The sequence below is a fragment of the Urocitellus parryii genome, chromosome 9 (genome assembly GCF_045843805.1).
Source record: "Urocitellus parryii isolate mUroPar1 chromosome 9, mUroPar1.hap1, whole genome shotgun sequence".
NCBI lineage: Eukaryota > Metazoa > Chordata > Mammalia > Rodentia > Sciuridae > Urocitellus > Urocitellus parryii.
Window position 1 is genome coordinate 17,236,345 of NC_135539.1, and position 13,564 is coordinate 17,249,908.

The 13,564-nt window shown below is 53.3% G+C and overlaps 1 protein-coding gene across 10 annotated transcripts in view; it reads left to right on the forward strand.

Moving 5' to 3' along the window:
* Positions 1–6,922: 6,922 nt before the first annotated feature.
* Slc5a11 (solute carrier family 5 member 11) overlaps positions 6,923–13,564 on the forward strand; it is a 39,478-nt gene continuing 32,836 nt past the window's right edge. For 8 of the 10 annotated variants that reach the window (XM_026392105.2, XM_026392109.2, XM_026392106.2 and 5 more), the window contains exons 1-2: positions 8,863–8,997; positions 11,028–11,099. In XM_026392105.2, the coding sequence (XP_026247890.1) occupies positions 8,863–8,997; positions 11,028–11,099 (207 nt within the window). Of the gene's footprint in view, positions 6,956–8,862; positions 8,998–11,027; positions 11,100–13,564 lie in introns of those variants that run through there. The other 2 variants (XM_026392111.2, XM_077802558.1) reach the window with 2 other exon arrangements.

Here is a 13,564-nt window from a genome sequence, read left to right on the forward strand (position 1 = left end):
TGCCTCGGCCTCCCGAGGGATCACAGGTATGTGTCACCACGCCTGGCTGGGCTCGGTCTCTTTTTGGAGTTTGAGTTCGTTTCTCCTTTTCTGATCGCCTGCTTTTTTTGTTTTCTTATTGAAAGGTTGTGGCTTGGACAACTGCTTCCATAACTCTACCAGGGTAGCATCAAATTTTTTATCTATTTTCCTTTCACCTGCCCCAGTTGTAAGCCAGTCTACCTGCATCTGTCTATAGGAATGCAGACTTTGGGCTGTTTTTTGGGGGGTTTTTTTAGTTGTTGATGGACCTTTATTTTTTACTTATTTATATGCGGTGCTGAGACTAGAACCCAGTACCTCACACATGCTAGGTGAGCACTCTACCACTGAGCCCCAACCCCAGGCCTTGGGCGGGTTTTATACCACAAACCTGTGCCATAAGCCTTCTGCCTCCCGTGGATCTCATCAGTTGGGCTGCTTGCCGGAGGGAGCAGTCAGTGGGACCGATATTAATACCAGGCACCATCCGTGGACACGGGGGCTGCATGGAATCCTGCATTCGTGATCCCAGGAGTAAAAGCCACCCTCTCCAGCCCTCGGCCAGGACCCTCACTCTCCCCTGTGGCTCTGGCACAAAACCATGACATTAGAGCTGGGTGAGCGCTCCCCGAGGCTGGCTCTGGCTGTATGTACTCTGCGGAGCCGAGCCAAGCCTGAGGGCCTGGCTCCTGGTCTGCGGCTCCCGGTGACGCACACAGCGGGGTCCTGTGGCCACTCTGGTGTCATGGTCTCTCTTTGCTTTACCAGGACTACTTGGGACCCTGCTTCTAAGGCTTGCAGCACCTCTCTTTGCATTTTCCAGCTGTCCCCAACGCTCACATGGTGGTCCCCACCCCTCCCATTGGGAAGTCACCTTCAGTGGCCTCAAGGCGGCGGCCAGTCCCCAGGGTCTACCCCTTGCAGGCTCCACGTCCTTTCCCTACAATAAAGTCAACCCGGCAAGTTGCCCTCTGGGATCCTGAGCCAACTGGTCAACCCCACGGCTGCAAAGGCCCCAGCATGCAATGGAGAGGCCTCGGGCATTTTAGGACACGCTCCTCACTGGCCGTGGGGACACGCCGTGGAGGGCCTGTGAGCTGGGGGAGATCTAGGATGGGGTGCGTACCCTCCCTGCAGATCCTCTCTCAAGACTGGAGATAGAGGCGTGACCAGCCCCCCACCTCCCTCCTGACCACCTCCTTTAGAGACCTCCTTATCTCCCTGCAGGCTTTCCTGGGCCTGGATTAGTGTTTAACTGAGGTCTCACCCAAACCCCCTCTGTCCAGCTGGCTGCATCCCTACGCCATGCTCTGCTGCACTCACTCGCGAGCAGGCTGAGCCTGGCCCAGTTACTGACTTTTCTCCACCTGTTTCCTCATCGGGAAAATGGGGCTGAGAACAGGCCCTGTCTCACAGGGTTGTCGGAAAGCAAGTCAAGACACACTGAGCATGGGAACCGAGCTCAGAGGACCCCCAGGGTCCAGGCAGGCCAAGTGATGGAGCAAGAGGGAGTGGCCAGGACTCGTTTCCAGACAACGGCTGCCCAGTGGTGATGGGGGCCGGGATGGCCAGATTTTCAGATGGTTCAAGAAATGTGGGCAATTCGGAATTTTTGCGTTTTAAGTCTCTTCGTCTGCAGATGCTAGACGCTAATTTAAAATGCTGGGGACGCCCCGAGCATCCGGTAAAGATGTTGGCGATCCTTTCCCTGGGACTTTGGCACGACAGGGGTTGGACGGTTTCCCTGGGCTCCGGATGCCGCCTCTCTGCCCTGACTTGGTGCAGAAAGGGCTGAACAATCCCGTGTAATTCCTGTGGCCGCTGAGGCCACTGCTGTCCGGGGATGCAGAGGTCCCTCCTGGGCACTTTCCCTTTGTCCCCTGCCACCCCTCCCCCGCCCCCACCAGCATCTCTCCTCCCCCTCCTCCAGCCGTCCCCAGCCTGCCCTCTCCCAGCCTGGAGGCGGGACAGAGGAAGGGTGGGTGGTGAGGCAGGACTGTGTCCCTGGCTCCAGAGTCTCGCACACCCCTCCCGTCCATGGGCCCCCTGCCAGGTGAGGTCCCTGGTGGAGGCAGAGCCCAGGGCAGGCCACCTTCCCACAGGGGCCTGCTCAGAGTTCAAGGGTTCGGGGAGATCATTCACACTCCCTTTAATCCTCACTGCAGCTGGGGTTGGAGTTTGGAGTTTGACCTCTGGGGAGATTCTCTGAGCAGCAGCCGCCTAGGAACAGGGGGTCACTGCTGTCCTCTGACGCTCTCTGCTGCAAGGGGACAGGAGACCAGGGACCTCTCTTCTTACGTCCATCTGCGCCTCCTTCTGCCTCCGAAGCCCCCTACAGCTGAGCCTGCACCTGGAATCAGGTAAGATGCCCTGCTCCCTGCAGCAGACCCCTGCACGCTCTGAGCACAGGACCGTCTGGGGCAGGGGACAGCCCAGGCAGAGGGGTTCTAGCTGGGAACCCTGGGGGCCGCAGCCCCTCTCTGCAGAGAAGGCTTGTCCAGCACAGGCCAGCAACGTGGCTGGGGGACTTGGGGCTCAGCGGGTGGGTTTGGGCAGCGGATGGCACCTGGTGAGGGTCATAGCACAGTCAGTTCCCGGACTTTGGGGACTTTCAGCCACCTGGAGCCTGATGGTCCTTATCTGTCAAATGAGAATGTGAGCCTCAGCCAGGCCCAGCCTACAGGTGTGGACCCAGAGAGAGAAGGAGGGAGAATCGACCCACATGAAACACACACACACACACACACACACACACACACACACAAGAGGAGGCTGTCGGGGAGATGGGCACAGTCGGCTGGGACGAGGAGGAGTTTGTCAAACAAAGGGAAGGGCATCCCAAGCAGAGGGAACAGAAGGACGAGGACCCTGAGGCCAGAAATTGCCTTCCAGGAAGGACGGTGTGCCCCGAGGCTGGGACAGGGACAGAGCAAACACCTCTGTGGGAGCAGAGACAATTGGAGCCAGCAAATAATTGACCTGGTTTACGTTCAAAGATCTCTGCAGCTTCCACCGGGGTGTGGGGTAAAGGGAAGCAGAGGTGGCCCGAGGTGGGAAGAGGTCCTGGCAGTAGGCTAGACAGAAGTGATGGAGCTGGGACGGGCGCAATAGAAGTCAAGGTGAGGGCTACCTGCCATCCCCCAGCGGCTCAGGAGGCTGAGGCAGGAGGATCGCGAGTTCAAAGCCAGCCTCAGCCAAAGCGAGGTGCTAAGCAATTCCGTGAGACCCTGCCTCTAAATAAATACAAAATAGGGCTGGGGATGGGGCTCAAGGATTGAGTGCCCCTGGATTTAATCCCCAGTTTTTTAAAAAAAAGCAGCAGCAGCAGAAGAAGAAATCAAGGTGAGGGAAACAAATGGATTCCGGCTATATTCAGGAGCCTGAGAGAATGGGAGTTGAGGAAGAGATGCTGTAATATATTTGCACCATGGCGTCCCTGGAGCTTAGGGACAGCACCTACCACGGAGAGCTGCTCCCAGACCACTTGAGTGAGTGAGTGACTGAGTGGCGTGAGGGTGACTCATTGCTGGTGGGAGCCGCAGAAGGGACAACACCACCCGTGAGTGAGATGGGAGGTGACTGAGAGGCACCTGCGGGGTCCTCAGAGCATGGTTTCCACGGCGTCTGTCAACCCTGAGATGTCTCCGGGCACCCGTGTGACGGCAGGTCTGGGCTCAGAAGCTCTCCGGACTCCTAGTCTCTCCAGGAATCAGGAGACAGGTCACCCCTGAAGGGACAGGAGGGTGAGGAGGAGGCTCCCCTGGGTCCCTGCACTCACGGGCTCACCTCCCCCCCTCTGTGGACCCCAGGCAGGAGGCTGGCCGGTCCCACTGCACCAGGAATTAACCTCTGAGTGAGCAGAGCTGCTGGGGACGGGCCAGCCCAAAGTCCTGCTGTGTGTCTTGGCCTGGCTCTAGAGACCAGTTCCCAGTGGGCCCCAGGCATCACCTGCTCAGGAAGTGAGGGGCCACTCTTCTGTACCCAGGGGTCCCTCTGGATGGCCTGACTCTGCAGAAGCCCCTAGACCAGGACCTGAGGCCCAGCTTGTGTGGCTGGGGAGCGGACAGGGGGCTTCCGCTGCAGCCCACCACACAGGAGAGGGGGACCAGGACCCGAGAGTCTGCTGGCCCATGCCAGGCCTTGTTATCACAGCTGCCAGGTTCACGTGCCCCGGGGTGGTTAGGGGCTCAGTTAAACCTGGGTTGGAGCCCAGTTCGGTCATTACCAGTGGCCTGTTCTTTGACTCCCCTGATCAATGGGGGTTATCAGAGACCTGAGCTCTTCGGGGAGCTGTGTTGTCAATGAGACTCCTGCAATGAGTGGCCAGGGTCTGGCTGACCACAAAGGCCACGGACGGGGACAGATCAAGTATCCCGTTCCTAATTACCTAGCACCAGGGACTATGCCCACTGCGTTTAACAGACCCATGGCCTGTGTCTGGTTATGATTCCCGTTTTACAGATGGGGAAACTGAGTCTCAAGGTCACAGAGCTCAGAGGAAGTGGAGCTGGGAGTTGAGCTGGGGTAGTGAAGTTCTAAAGTTTTTACACTTTATCCCATCTATCTCCTGGGTCGTCTTTTCCCCATAATTAAAATCTGCAGGGAGAGCGCGACTCTGTCGTGGTTGGTTAATGCAGAGAACTTCCGTTTCCTCTCCCTCCCTCCCTCCCTGTCCACCCCCTGCCATTCCCTCTGAAGTGATGGATCCTTACTGGCCAACATGCCCCATCCTGACAAGTGGTACTGTTCTGTGTCTGTGGGTGTCTCCGCGCACACAGCCGGCCGTCAGCATTGCTCGCTGTGTCATTCCCCTTTCATTCACTGTGATATGTGTCAGAGGCGCAGAAGTTATTGGAGGCACAGGTACCCCCCCAGTGGGGGCACACCTGGGGACCCAAGACAGGAGATGCAGCCCCCACCTGCCTGTGCCCCGTGGCCTGGGACCCTGTTTCCTTGTTTCTCTTCCCCTTGCTCCCTGGTGTGGAAAATTTTCACATGGACCACAGCAAATCACACAGAAGGTCAAAAGGAAGGGCTGTGAGCTTCCTTTTGTGCTCGGGCCAGCAGGCAACCTCAAGGGCAGGGCCACCCACTGCAAAGAAAGCCTTTGTCAGAACCCAGGCTGCCCTTAACCCGCCCTCCAGGAATGAACTGGCAGGGTCCCCCCCACGCCCGGCATATAAGGTGCATGGCCCTCCAGAGGCCGCAAAGAATTCTGGGACAAGGTGCGAAAGGTGCTTGGGGTCATTTCACCCCCTGGTCCTGGGGACACACCACACTGCAAGGGGTTGGGGTGAAAACCCCTGAGGATGGGGGCGGGGCTGCCTTTCTCCCTGTTTTATCCGCCATGCCGAGCCGAGCACACAGCTGGTGCCTAATAAATGCTTGTTCCACTGACCGACCTAACAGACCCTGGAACACAGCTGAGGCCTAATAATTGTTTGCCCTATTCCATCTCTAGGGCTTAGCACGGAGTCTGGCACACAACTGGTGCCCAATGAGTGTTCATTCCAATGAGTCTCCAGGGCCTAGCACTGAGCCTGGCAAACAGCTAGTCCTGAATAAATGTTCCTTTGAGTTTCCCAGGCCTGGCAGAGAGCCTAACAAATGTTTGTGGAGAAGGAACAGAGACAGGGGGAAGGAAAGAATGAAGGAGAAACGTGGCCGAGGAGGGGAAAAGAGGCAGCCAGGCCATGATGAGCTGCCACGCAGGACCTGGGTTCAAATCCTACCTCTGGAGTTCGCTGTGACAAAAATCAGCCCAGAAGCCAGCTCACTGGAGGTGCAGCAGGCCAGGGTGACACAGAGGGAGCCTGTGGCCCCAAGCTCATGGCCGGTCCTTGCCCTACCCCTGGAGTGCTGGATGAGGAAGGGGCTCAGGAGGGATCGCCAGGGGCCAGGGCAGAGGCAGCAGAACTGGGCGGCCAGGCGCCTCTGGTCCACGGATGCTCCTGTTCCCGCCGTGAAGATGCAGCCAGGCCCTGCACACCCTGGCAGGGCCCCACCTCCCTGGACCCAGGAAGGCTCGGAAGCGGTGCCAGCCTCCCCCGGGGCCCCAAAGCGGTGATGAATAACTTGTTTATGTGCAGCGAGCCGCTCCCACCGCGCTCCGTGCCTGGCGGGCCGAGGGCTGCAAGGGGCGTGGGGGCGGGGCTGGAGACAGGGAGGGCTGGCTCCTTCTGCAACCCTGAGCTGCTTCCTGTCCTCATTTTCCTCAAAAGTCCCCTGCTTTGGAAGCAGCAGGTGGAGATGTTGGAGAAGGCAGGCTCTGAAGTCAGAAAGATCTGGATTTGAGTCTCACTTCACCGCTCATCCGCTGTGTGACTTTGGATGTATCCCTAAACCTCTCTGAGCCACAACTTCCTCACTTCTAAAGCCGGCATAACCTGAGGAGGGCTTTCCCCTTAGAGATACCCTCAAGGGCATCTCGCCCCCTCTCCCCCTCCAAGCCTCCAGAACCCGCCTTTCAGCACTAGAACCTACTTTAGGAAACTTCACCCCACGGCCAGGAGGGCTCTCCAGCTCCAGCCCTCCCTCCCCACCTTCCCCCGCCAAGACCCGAGGTCTCTGCATGGTCCTAGAGGGGGGTCTGCAGCAGCTGCCATTGATCCTAAACCGAGACCCACTGAGACCCAGGTGACAGCGGCTGGGTTGGAACTTTGGCTTCTGCTCTTTAATCCTGCATCATAGGAGATAAGAGACCATGCAGGCGCCATCCAGAAGTTCAAGGTCACGCTGGGCTCAAGACAGGACCTAACAGATACTGAGGGCCCCACAGGGCAGCATCTCCAAGGGAACATGCAGCCTCCTCCTGTCAGCCTCTACGAGAGCGGTCCCCCGAGGAGGCCACAGAGAAGTATCATTTATGAGCATCCGGGCTTTGCCCACTGCATCTCTTGGTGCCTTGATCTTGAACTCCCAGGCCTCCAAGGCTGTGGGCCACCCACTTCTGGATTTTGCTTGTTTGTTTGTACCAGGGATTGAACTCAGGGGCACTCCATCCGAGCCCCATCCCCGGCCCTTTTTATATTTTATTTAGAGACAGGGTCTCGCTGAATTGCTTAGGGCCCCTCTGAGTTGCTGAGGCTGGCTTTGACCTCTCCATCCTCCTGCCTCAGCCTCCCGAGCTGCTCTGAGGACAGGTGCGCACCACCACACCCGACCCATTTCTGTAGTTTGTGAACCACCCAGGCTAAGGTGTTTTGTTAAAAGCAGCAGGAACCAATGAAGACAGCCCCTAACCCCTCTCAAATCGACGTCAGTACCTTCAAAATAACCTTCCTGCACAACTTTCTGCACCCAGCCACACCTGTCCTCTCCACTCCGCCCCCATCTGATCTCACCTCTCCCCATTTCCTTATATATTTCTGGCAGTGCTGGGGCTGAAACCCAGGGCCTCCTACAGGCCAGGTGCATGTTCTGCCACTGAGCTACACCCCAGCCCCCACCACGTCCTTATTACCACCTCTTCCACAGTGTTGCCAGGTCTGCCGAGGGCAGAGGTGTGTAGTTGGGGTGCTGCTAGCCTTCAGGACACGTCTTACAATTCATGGGAGCATTTTGTCCTCATGATTTGGGAGTGTCGTCGGCAATCAGCAGGTGGAGGTTAGAGACGTGAGAACCTTGAATGCACGGGACTGCCCTGGACAGCAAAGACCCCGGGGCATTCATATCCCCGGAAGACATTCATGTGGGCAAGACACGCCGGTGAGCTGGTTCACAACGCGGCCTCGAGTATTTTTCAGAAGACTCTCTGAAACGCGTGTTCTGCCACGACGATCGCTTGATCTTCGTAAGATTTAAAAATCACGAAGCATCTCTTGCAAATGGAAATACCTGGTACATCCACTAGTTTCTCTAGGGCGCTGATGGTAAAGAAGAGTCTTAATAATTATTTTTAAACTATTCGTGGGGTTGCTGCTGGAGTGAGCGGTCGCAGATTTTGTGGCTAAGACAACGTGAGTTTCACATCTTACGGTTCCAAAGTTCTAAATGGGTCTCGTGAGCTAATATCAGGGTATGGGCAGGGCTGAATTCCTTCTAGAAGGTCCAGGGGAGAGTCCATCCCTTTGCTTTATCCGGATCCTGTAGGCAGGGTCCCTTCCCCCTTTGGCAAAGCCAGCAAGGTCCACCCAACCCCCCTCCCACCGTCACCTGTTTGGTTTCTCTTCTGGTTCTGCCTGCCCTTGTGAGTGACACAGGCCCACCCACATCATCCAGAGAGGTGCCTACTTTAAAGTCCTCTACACCCAGGCATCTCCCTATATTTAAGGTCAACTGACTTGCAACCTTGATTCTACCTGCAAACGGAATCTTCCTTAGTCATTTAAGAACATATTCTCAGGTTCTGGGGATTAGATGTCAACATCTTTGGGTCCGTTAACCTGCTTGTCCCTGGAATCCCTTAAATTATCCACGGAGGTGCAGTCGGCTGGGAAACAGGTCGAAAGCCTGGATTCTGGAGCAAGAGTGTTTGCTTCAAATCCCAGCTCCACCCCTTGAGCTGGATTTCTGTGGACAAGTGACTTAACTTCTCTGTGCCTTAACTTTCACATGGACGAGTGGATGGACGAGCGGATGGACGAGAGGATGGACGAATGGATGGACGAGAGGATGGACGAATGGATGGACGAGCGGATGGATGAGCAGATGGACAAGAGGATGGGCGAGTGGATGGACGGGAGGATGGACGGGTGGATGGATGGATGTAGGGACCTTCCTCCAGCGCACATCCCTCCATGTGGATCTTACTCCTCAGATGGCCCCAGAGGCAGCCTAGAAAGGGAATCTGGGGTCTGACGCGTCTGCTCTTTGCAGGGTGGAGAGGGCTGGTTCAGGACCATGGAGAGCAGCCCCAGCAGCCCGCGGCCTCCGCAGTCGGACCCCCTGGAGGCTTTCCCCCAGAAGAGCCTGGAGCCTGGAGACATCGCGGTGCTGGTGCTTTACTTCATTTTCGTCCTGGCTGTTGGACTCTGGGTAAGCCAGGCCCTGGGGAAGGAGGGAGAAGGGGACCCCCGGCCTGAAGCCCCGCGTGAACCCCGTGATTTGGGAGATGATGTACCTAGAGGAAGAAACCCGCCCAAGGTCTTCCTCAGGCCTCTAACATGTCAAAAGCACCTTGGGCCTTGGCCGTGCCTCAGCTGGTTAAGCATTTCCCCTCACGGCATCTCAGGCAATTTGCCCAGGGCCTCTCAGAAGACACTGTGCCCATTCAGCAGACAAAGAAACTGAGTCTCAAAGAATTTAACGTCTTTATTCTGTTAGTAAGTTAGGAGAGCTGGAGTTGGAATTCCTATCCACCTTATTTTGAAGCCTGGGTTCTTTTAATTTTAATCTAAAAGCTTTTGTTTGTTGGTTTTGTCTGAAGTACTAGGGAGAGAACCCAGGGAGGTGAGTTATATCCCCCACCCCGTCTCCTGAGGCAGAGTCTCACTAAACGGCTGAGGCTGACCTTGAACCCCAGATCCTCCTGCCTCAGCCTCCCGAGTTGCTGGGATCACAGGTGTGCGCCACCACACCCAACAATCTAAAGGAATTTTTTTTTAAAGGCAAGAGTGGCTCAAAATAAAAATAGCTCAGGACCTACAGTATAAAGTCTCACTGTGACTCTTCCCGCCTTGCAAGCTGCCATTACTGGCTTGTAATCACTCTGTATTCGTGGATTCTTCCAGTTTCTTTATGCAAATCAAAGCCAGTATTAATATGTTTATTGCCCTCTTTCTTAAACGGGAAGTAGCTTTCTGTACCTACTTGTCTTTTACCTTGTTGTTTTTACCTACCACTGTCTCTTCATATCAGTACCTCAAACCTTCCTAATTATTCTATTTTGTTCAATTAATTAATTTATTTATTTATTTTGGTACCAGGGAATGAACCCAGGGACACTTGACCACTGAGCCACAACCCTGACCCTTTTTTTTTTATATCTTATTTAGAGACAGGGTCTTGCTAAGTTGCCGAGGCTGGCTTGGAGTTCGAGATCCCCCTGCCTCGGCCTCCAGAGCCTCTAGGATCACAGGCTCGGCTTCCTCATCCTAAACCCTGAACAGCATTAGATGACTCTATTGTCCTTTACTTAACCGACTCCCTGCTGAGGGACAATTGGGTTTTCTCTCACCTCTTACTGTCCAGGTTATAATACACAAACCTTATGCACTCATTATTTTGGAGTGTAGGCAGGATGTAGGATCAATCTCCTCAAATAGGATTCTCAGACTGAAGGAGATAGGCATTTGCAGTTATGCTAATTTGTGTCCAATTAGCATAAATCACCCGTCCGCACACATGTACCACAAAGCCTGTTTTATCATGTCCTCACCACCCAGGTGCAGTCCAACTGATAGAGGGAAATAGTATCTCGATGCATTGTTAATATGCACTCATCTCATAATGAAGGAGTCTGGACACCCTTAGAGATGAACCCTTTTCCTGTCTCTGAAATCCATGTGGAAACCTGATGGCCAATGTGACACTATAAAGAGGTGGAGGGGAGAAACTTCATCAATGGGATCAGAGGCTTTATAAGAACCTCAGGGGAACGAGTTCCCCGTCCCACTCACAGGCTCCGTGAGGTCACAGAGGAGGCTCCATCTATGAGTTACAGACACCAAACCCGTGGGCACCTTGGTCTTGAACCTCCCAACCTCCAGAGCTACAAGGCACAAGTTTCTGGTGTCTATAAGTTACCTAGTCTCTGGCATTTTGTTACAGCAGCATGACTGGGCAGGACTTGAGCCTCACTCAGTCTTTCCCTCTGTCCGATGGTCCTGGTGGCACCCACCTCCAGGAGTTGGTAAGGAGCAAAATGAGCTGAGGCCTAAATTATGCTCAGCGTGGGACAGGGAGAGCACTCGGTGAATGCCACCCCTGATGGGCCATCGTCGCCAGACCAGGGGTCTAAAGCTCCAGTGAGGTCCCCAAGTCTGGCCTGCTGGATTCCAGGGGGGCTGTCCCCGTGGGGGATGCCAGGAATTGCTAACAGTCTCCCCCCCTCCTCTCTGTTTCAGTCCACGGTGAAGACCAAAAGAGACACGGTGAAAGGCTACTTCCTGGCTGGAGGGGACATGGTGTGGTGGCCAGTAAGTGCTCTCCAGTCCAACTAAGTCACCTCCCAAAGAACCTTCCAGGGCGGGTGCTCCATCTCGGGCTCTTGGGCTCCATGTTGTCTGAAAGTCACAGTCCAGACCAGAAAGGGCTTGGCGCCAACTCAAATTTATTTAAGCAAAAAAGAGGATTTATCGGCTCCTCCAAGGGAACCCTCGACCTGTGGACTGGTTTGGGGTGTGGCTGAATGCAGAGGCTCAGGGGCTGCCCCTGGGACCCAATGACCTGGTTCCTCTGACTATTCTGTCTCTGTCTGTCTGTCTGTCTCTCATCTATGTTTCTATCTGTCACATAACAGACATAACAGAGAAATAGTCCGCCCAACCAAATATGCCTTCTTCTGTGGGCACAGGGAACATTCTCCAGGATAAACTGGAGATGCTCAGCTACAAATAATTCTCGATAAATTTAAAATGACCGAGGCTGGGCGCAATGGTGCACTCGCCTGTCATCCCAGAGGCTCGGGAGGCTGAGGCAGGAGGATCGCGAGTTCAAAGCCAGCCTCAGCAATAAGGAGGCCCTAAGCAACTCAGTGAGACAAAATAGGGCTGGGGATGAGGCTCAGTAGTGGAGTGCCCCTGAGTTCAATCCCAGTACCAAAATATATATACTGAAACGAACACAAAGTATATTGTCTATCCATGGTGAAATAAAATTAGAAATCGCTAATGGAAGGCAGTTTGGGAATTCACAAATATGTAGAAATTAAGCGATGCATCCTGAAATAATCAATGGATCTGAGAAGAAATTGTAACAATTTTAGGAAATATTTTGAGAGGATTGAAAGCAAAAGCACAGCAAAAGCACTACCCAAAGTTATGAGATGCAGCTAAAGCATTTCTTAGAGGCAAATTCATATTGCAATGCCCAGATTTTTTTTTTTTAAAAAGAAGAAAGACCCCAAACCAATTACTTAGCCTTTCGCATTAACTAGAAAAAGAAAAGCAAACTAAATCCAACGCGAGGAGAAGGAAGGAAGCAATAAATATTCGAGTGGAGAGAGATGAAGTCGAGGCTAGAAAATCATCAGAGGAATCAACAATAGCAAAGGTAGGGCCAGGTGCCGTGGCACACGCCTGTCATCCCAGCAGCTGGGGGAGGCTGAGGCAGGAGGGTTCCGAGTTCAAAGCCAGCCTCAGCGACTTAGTGAGACTCTGTCTTTAAATAAAAAAATAAAAAGAAGGCTGGGGCTGTAGCTCAGAGGTAGAGCACTTGTCTAGCACACATGAGGCCCTGGGTTCCATCCTCAGAACCACATAAAAATAAGCAAATAAAATAAAGGCATGATGTCCATCTGCAACTACAAAAAAATTAAATATATATATATAAAATAAAATAAAAAGAGCTGGGTAGGTGGCTCAGTGGTTAAGCACCTCTGAGTTCAATCCCGAGTACAAAAAAAAAAAAAGAAAAAAAAAGAAAAAAATATTGGTTTTTGCAAAGGTTCATAAAATTGACCACCTCCTAGGGAGGTTGGCCACAAAGAAGAGAAGGTACCAAGTATTAAAATCAGGGATGTAAGAGGCGGTGCTACTACCAATACTAAAGAACATTTTAAAAACATAGTCATCAGGAGACTCTGTGAACCGTTGTATGCCAAAAAAAAAAAAAAAAAAAATTAGAAAACCTAGGTGACATGGAAAAAAATCCCTAGAAAGACACCAAGTCCCCAGAGTGACTCAAGGAGAAATGAAAAGCCTGGTTGTCCCCGTGCAAGGTGGAGACATGGTGTGAGCAACCATAAAACTTCCCTGGAAGAGAAGCCCCAGCGGAGGACTTCCGAGTGGATTCTTGCCAAAGTTGGGAGAGGAATGAGCACCGATCCTTCACAGAGTCCTCCCAGAGATAGGGGGACACTTTCTAGCCCCTTCTGCCAGGCCCGTGTTAACCAGGGGATCACACCAGATCTCCCGACGAAAGAGAAGCGACAGGTAAATATTTCGATCGAATATACTCAAGAGCTCTCAGCCCTCCAAATCCAGCAGCACATAAAAATGACTGCACACCGTCACCACGTGAGATTGACCCTAGAAAAGAGTATTTGGTCTGATTTACCAAAAGTCGGTCAAGGTAAGATGCTGCATCATCCAAGAAGTGGCAAAACCCTCCGGATCCCTGCGGCAGATGCAGGAAAGGCGTTTGACAGAATCTAAAACCCTTCTATGTTGAAACTTCCAAAAAAAAAATACTAGAAATCGAAGGAAACTTCCTTAATTTAATAAAGGACATCTACAAAGACACATCACAGCGAACGTGCCCAGGGGTGAAAGACAGAGTTTCCCCCGAAGATTAGGAACCAGACAAAGATTTTTCTGTTTGATGTTGCACTAGGGATTGATCCCAGGGGTTCCTTACCACTGAGCTACATCCCCAGCCTGATATTTTGAGGTGGGGTCTTGCTAAGGTGCTTAGGGTCTCACTAATTTGCTGAGACTGGCCT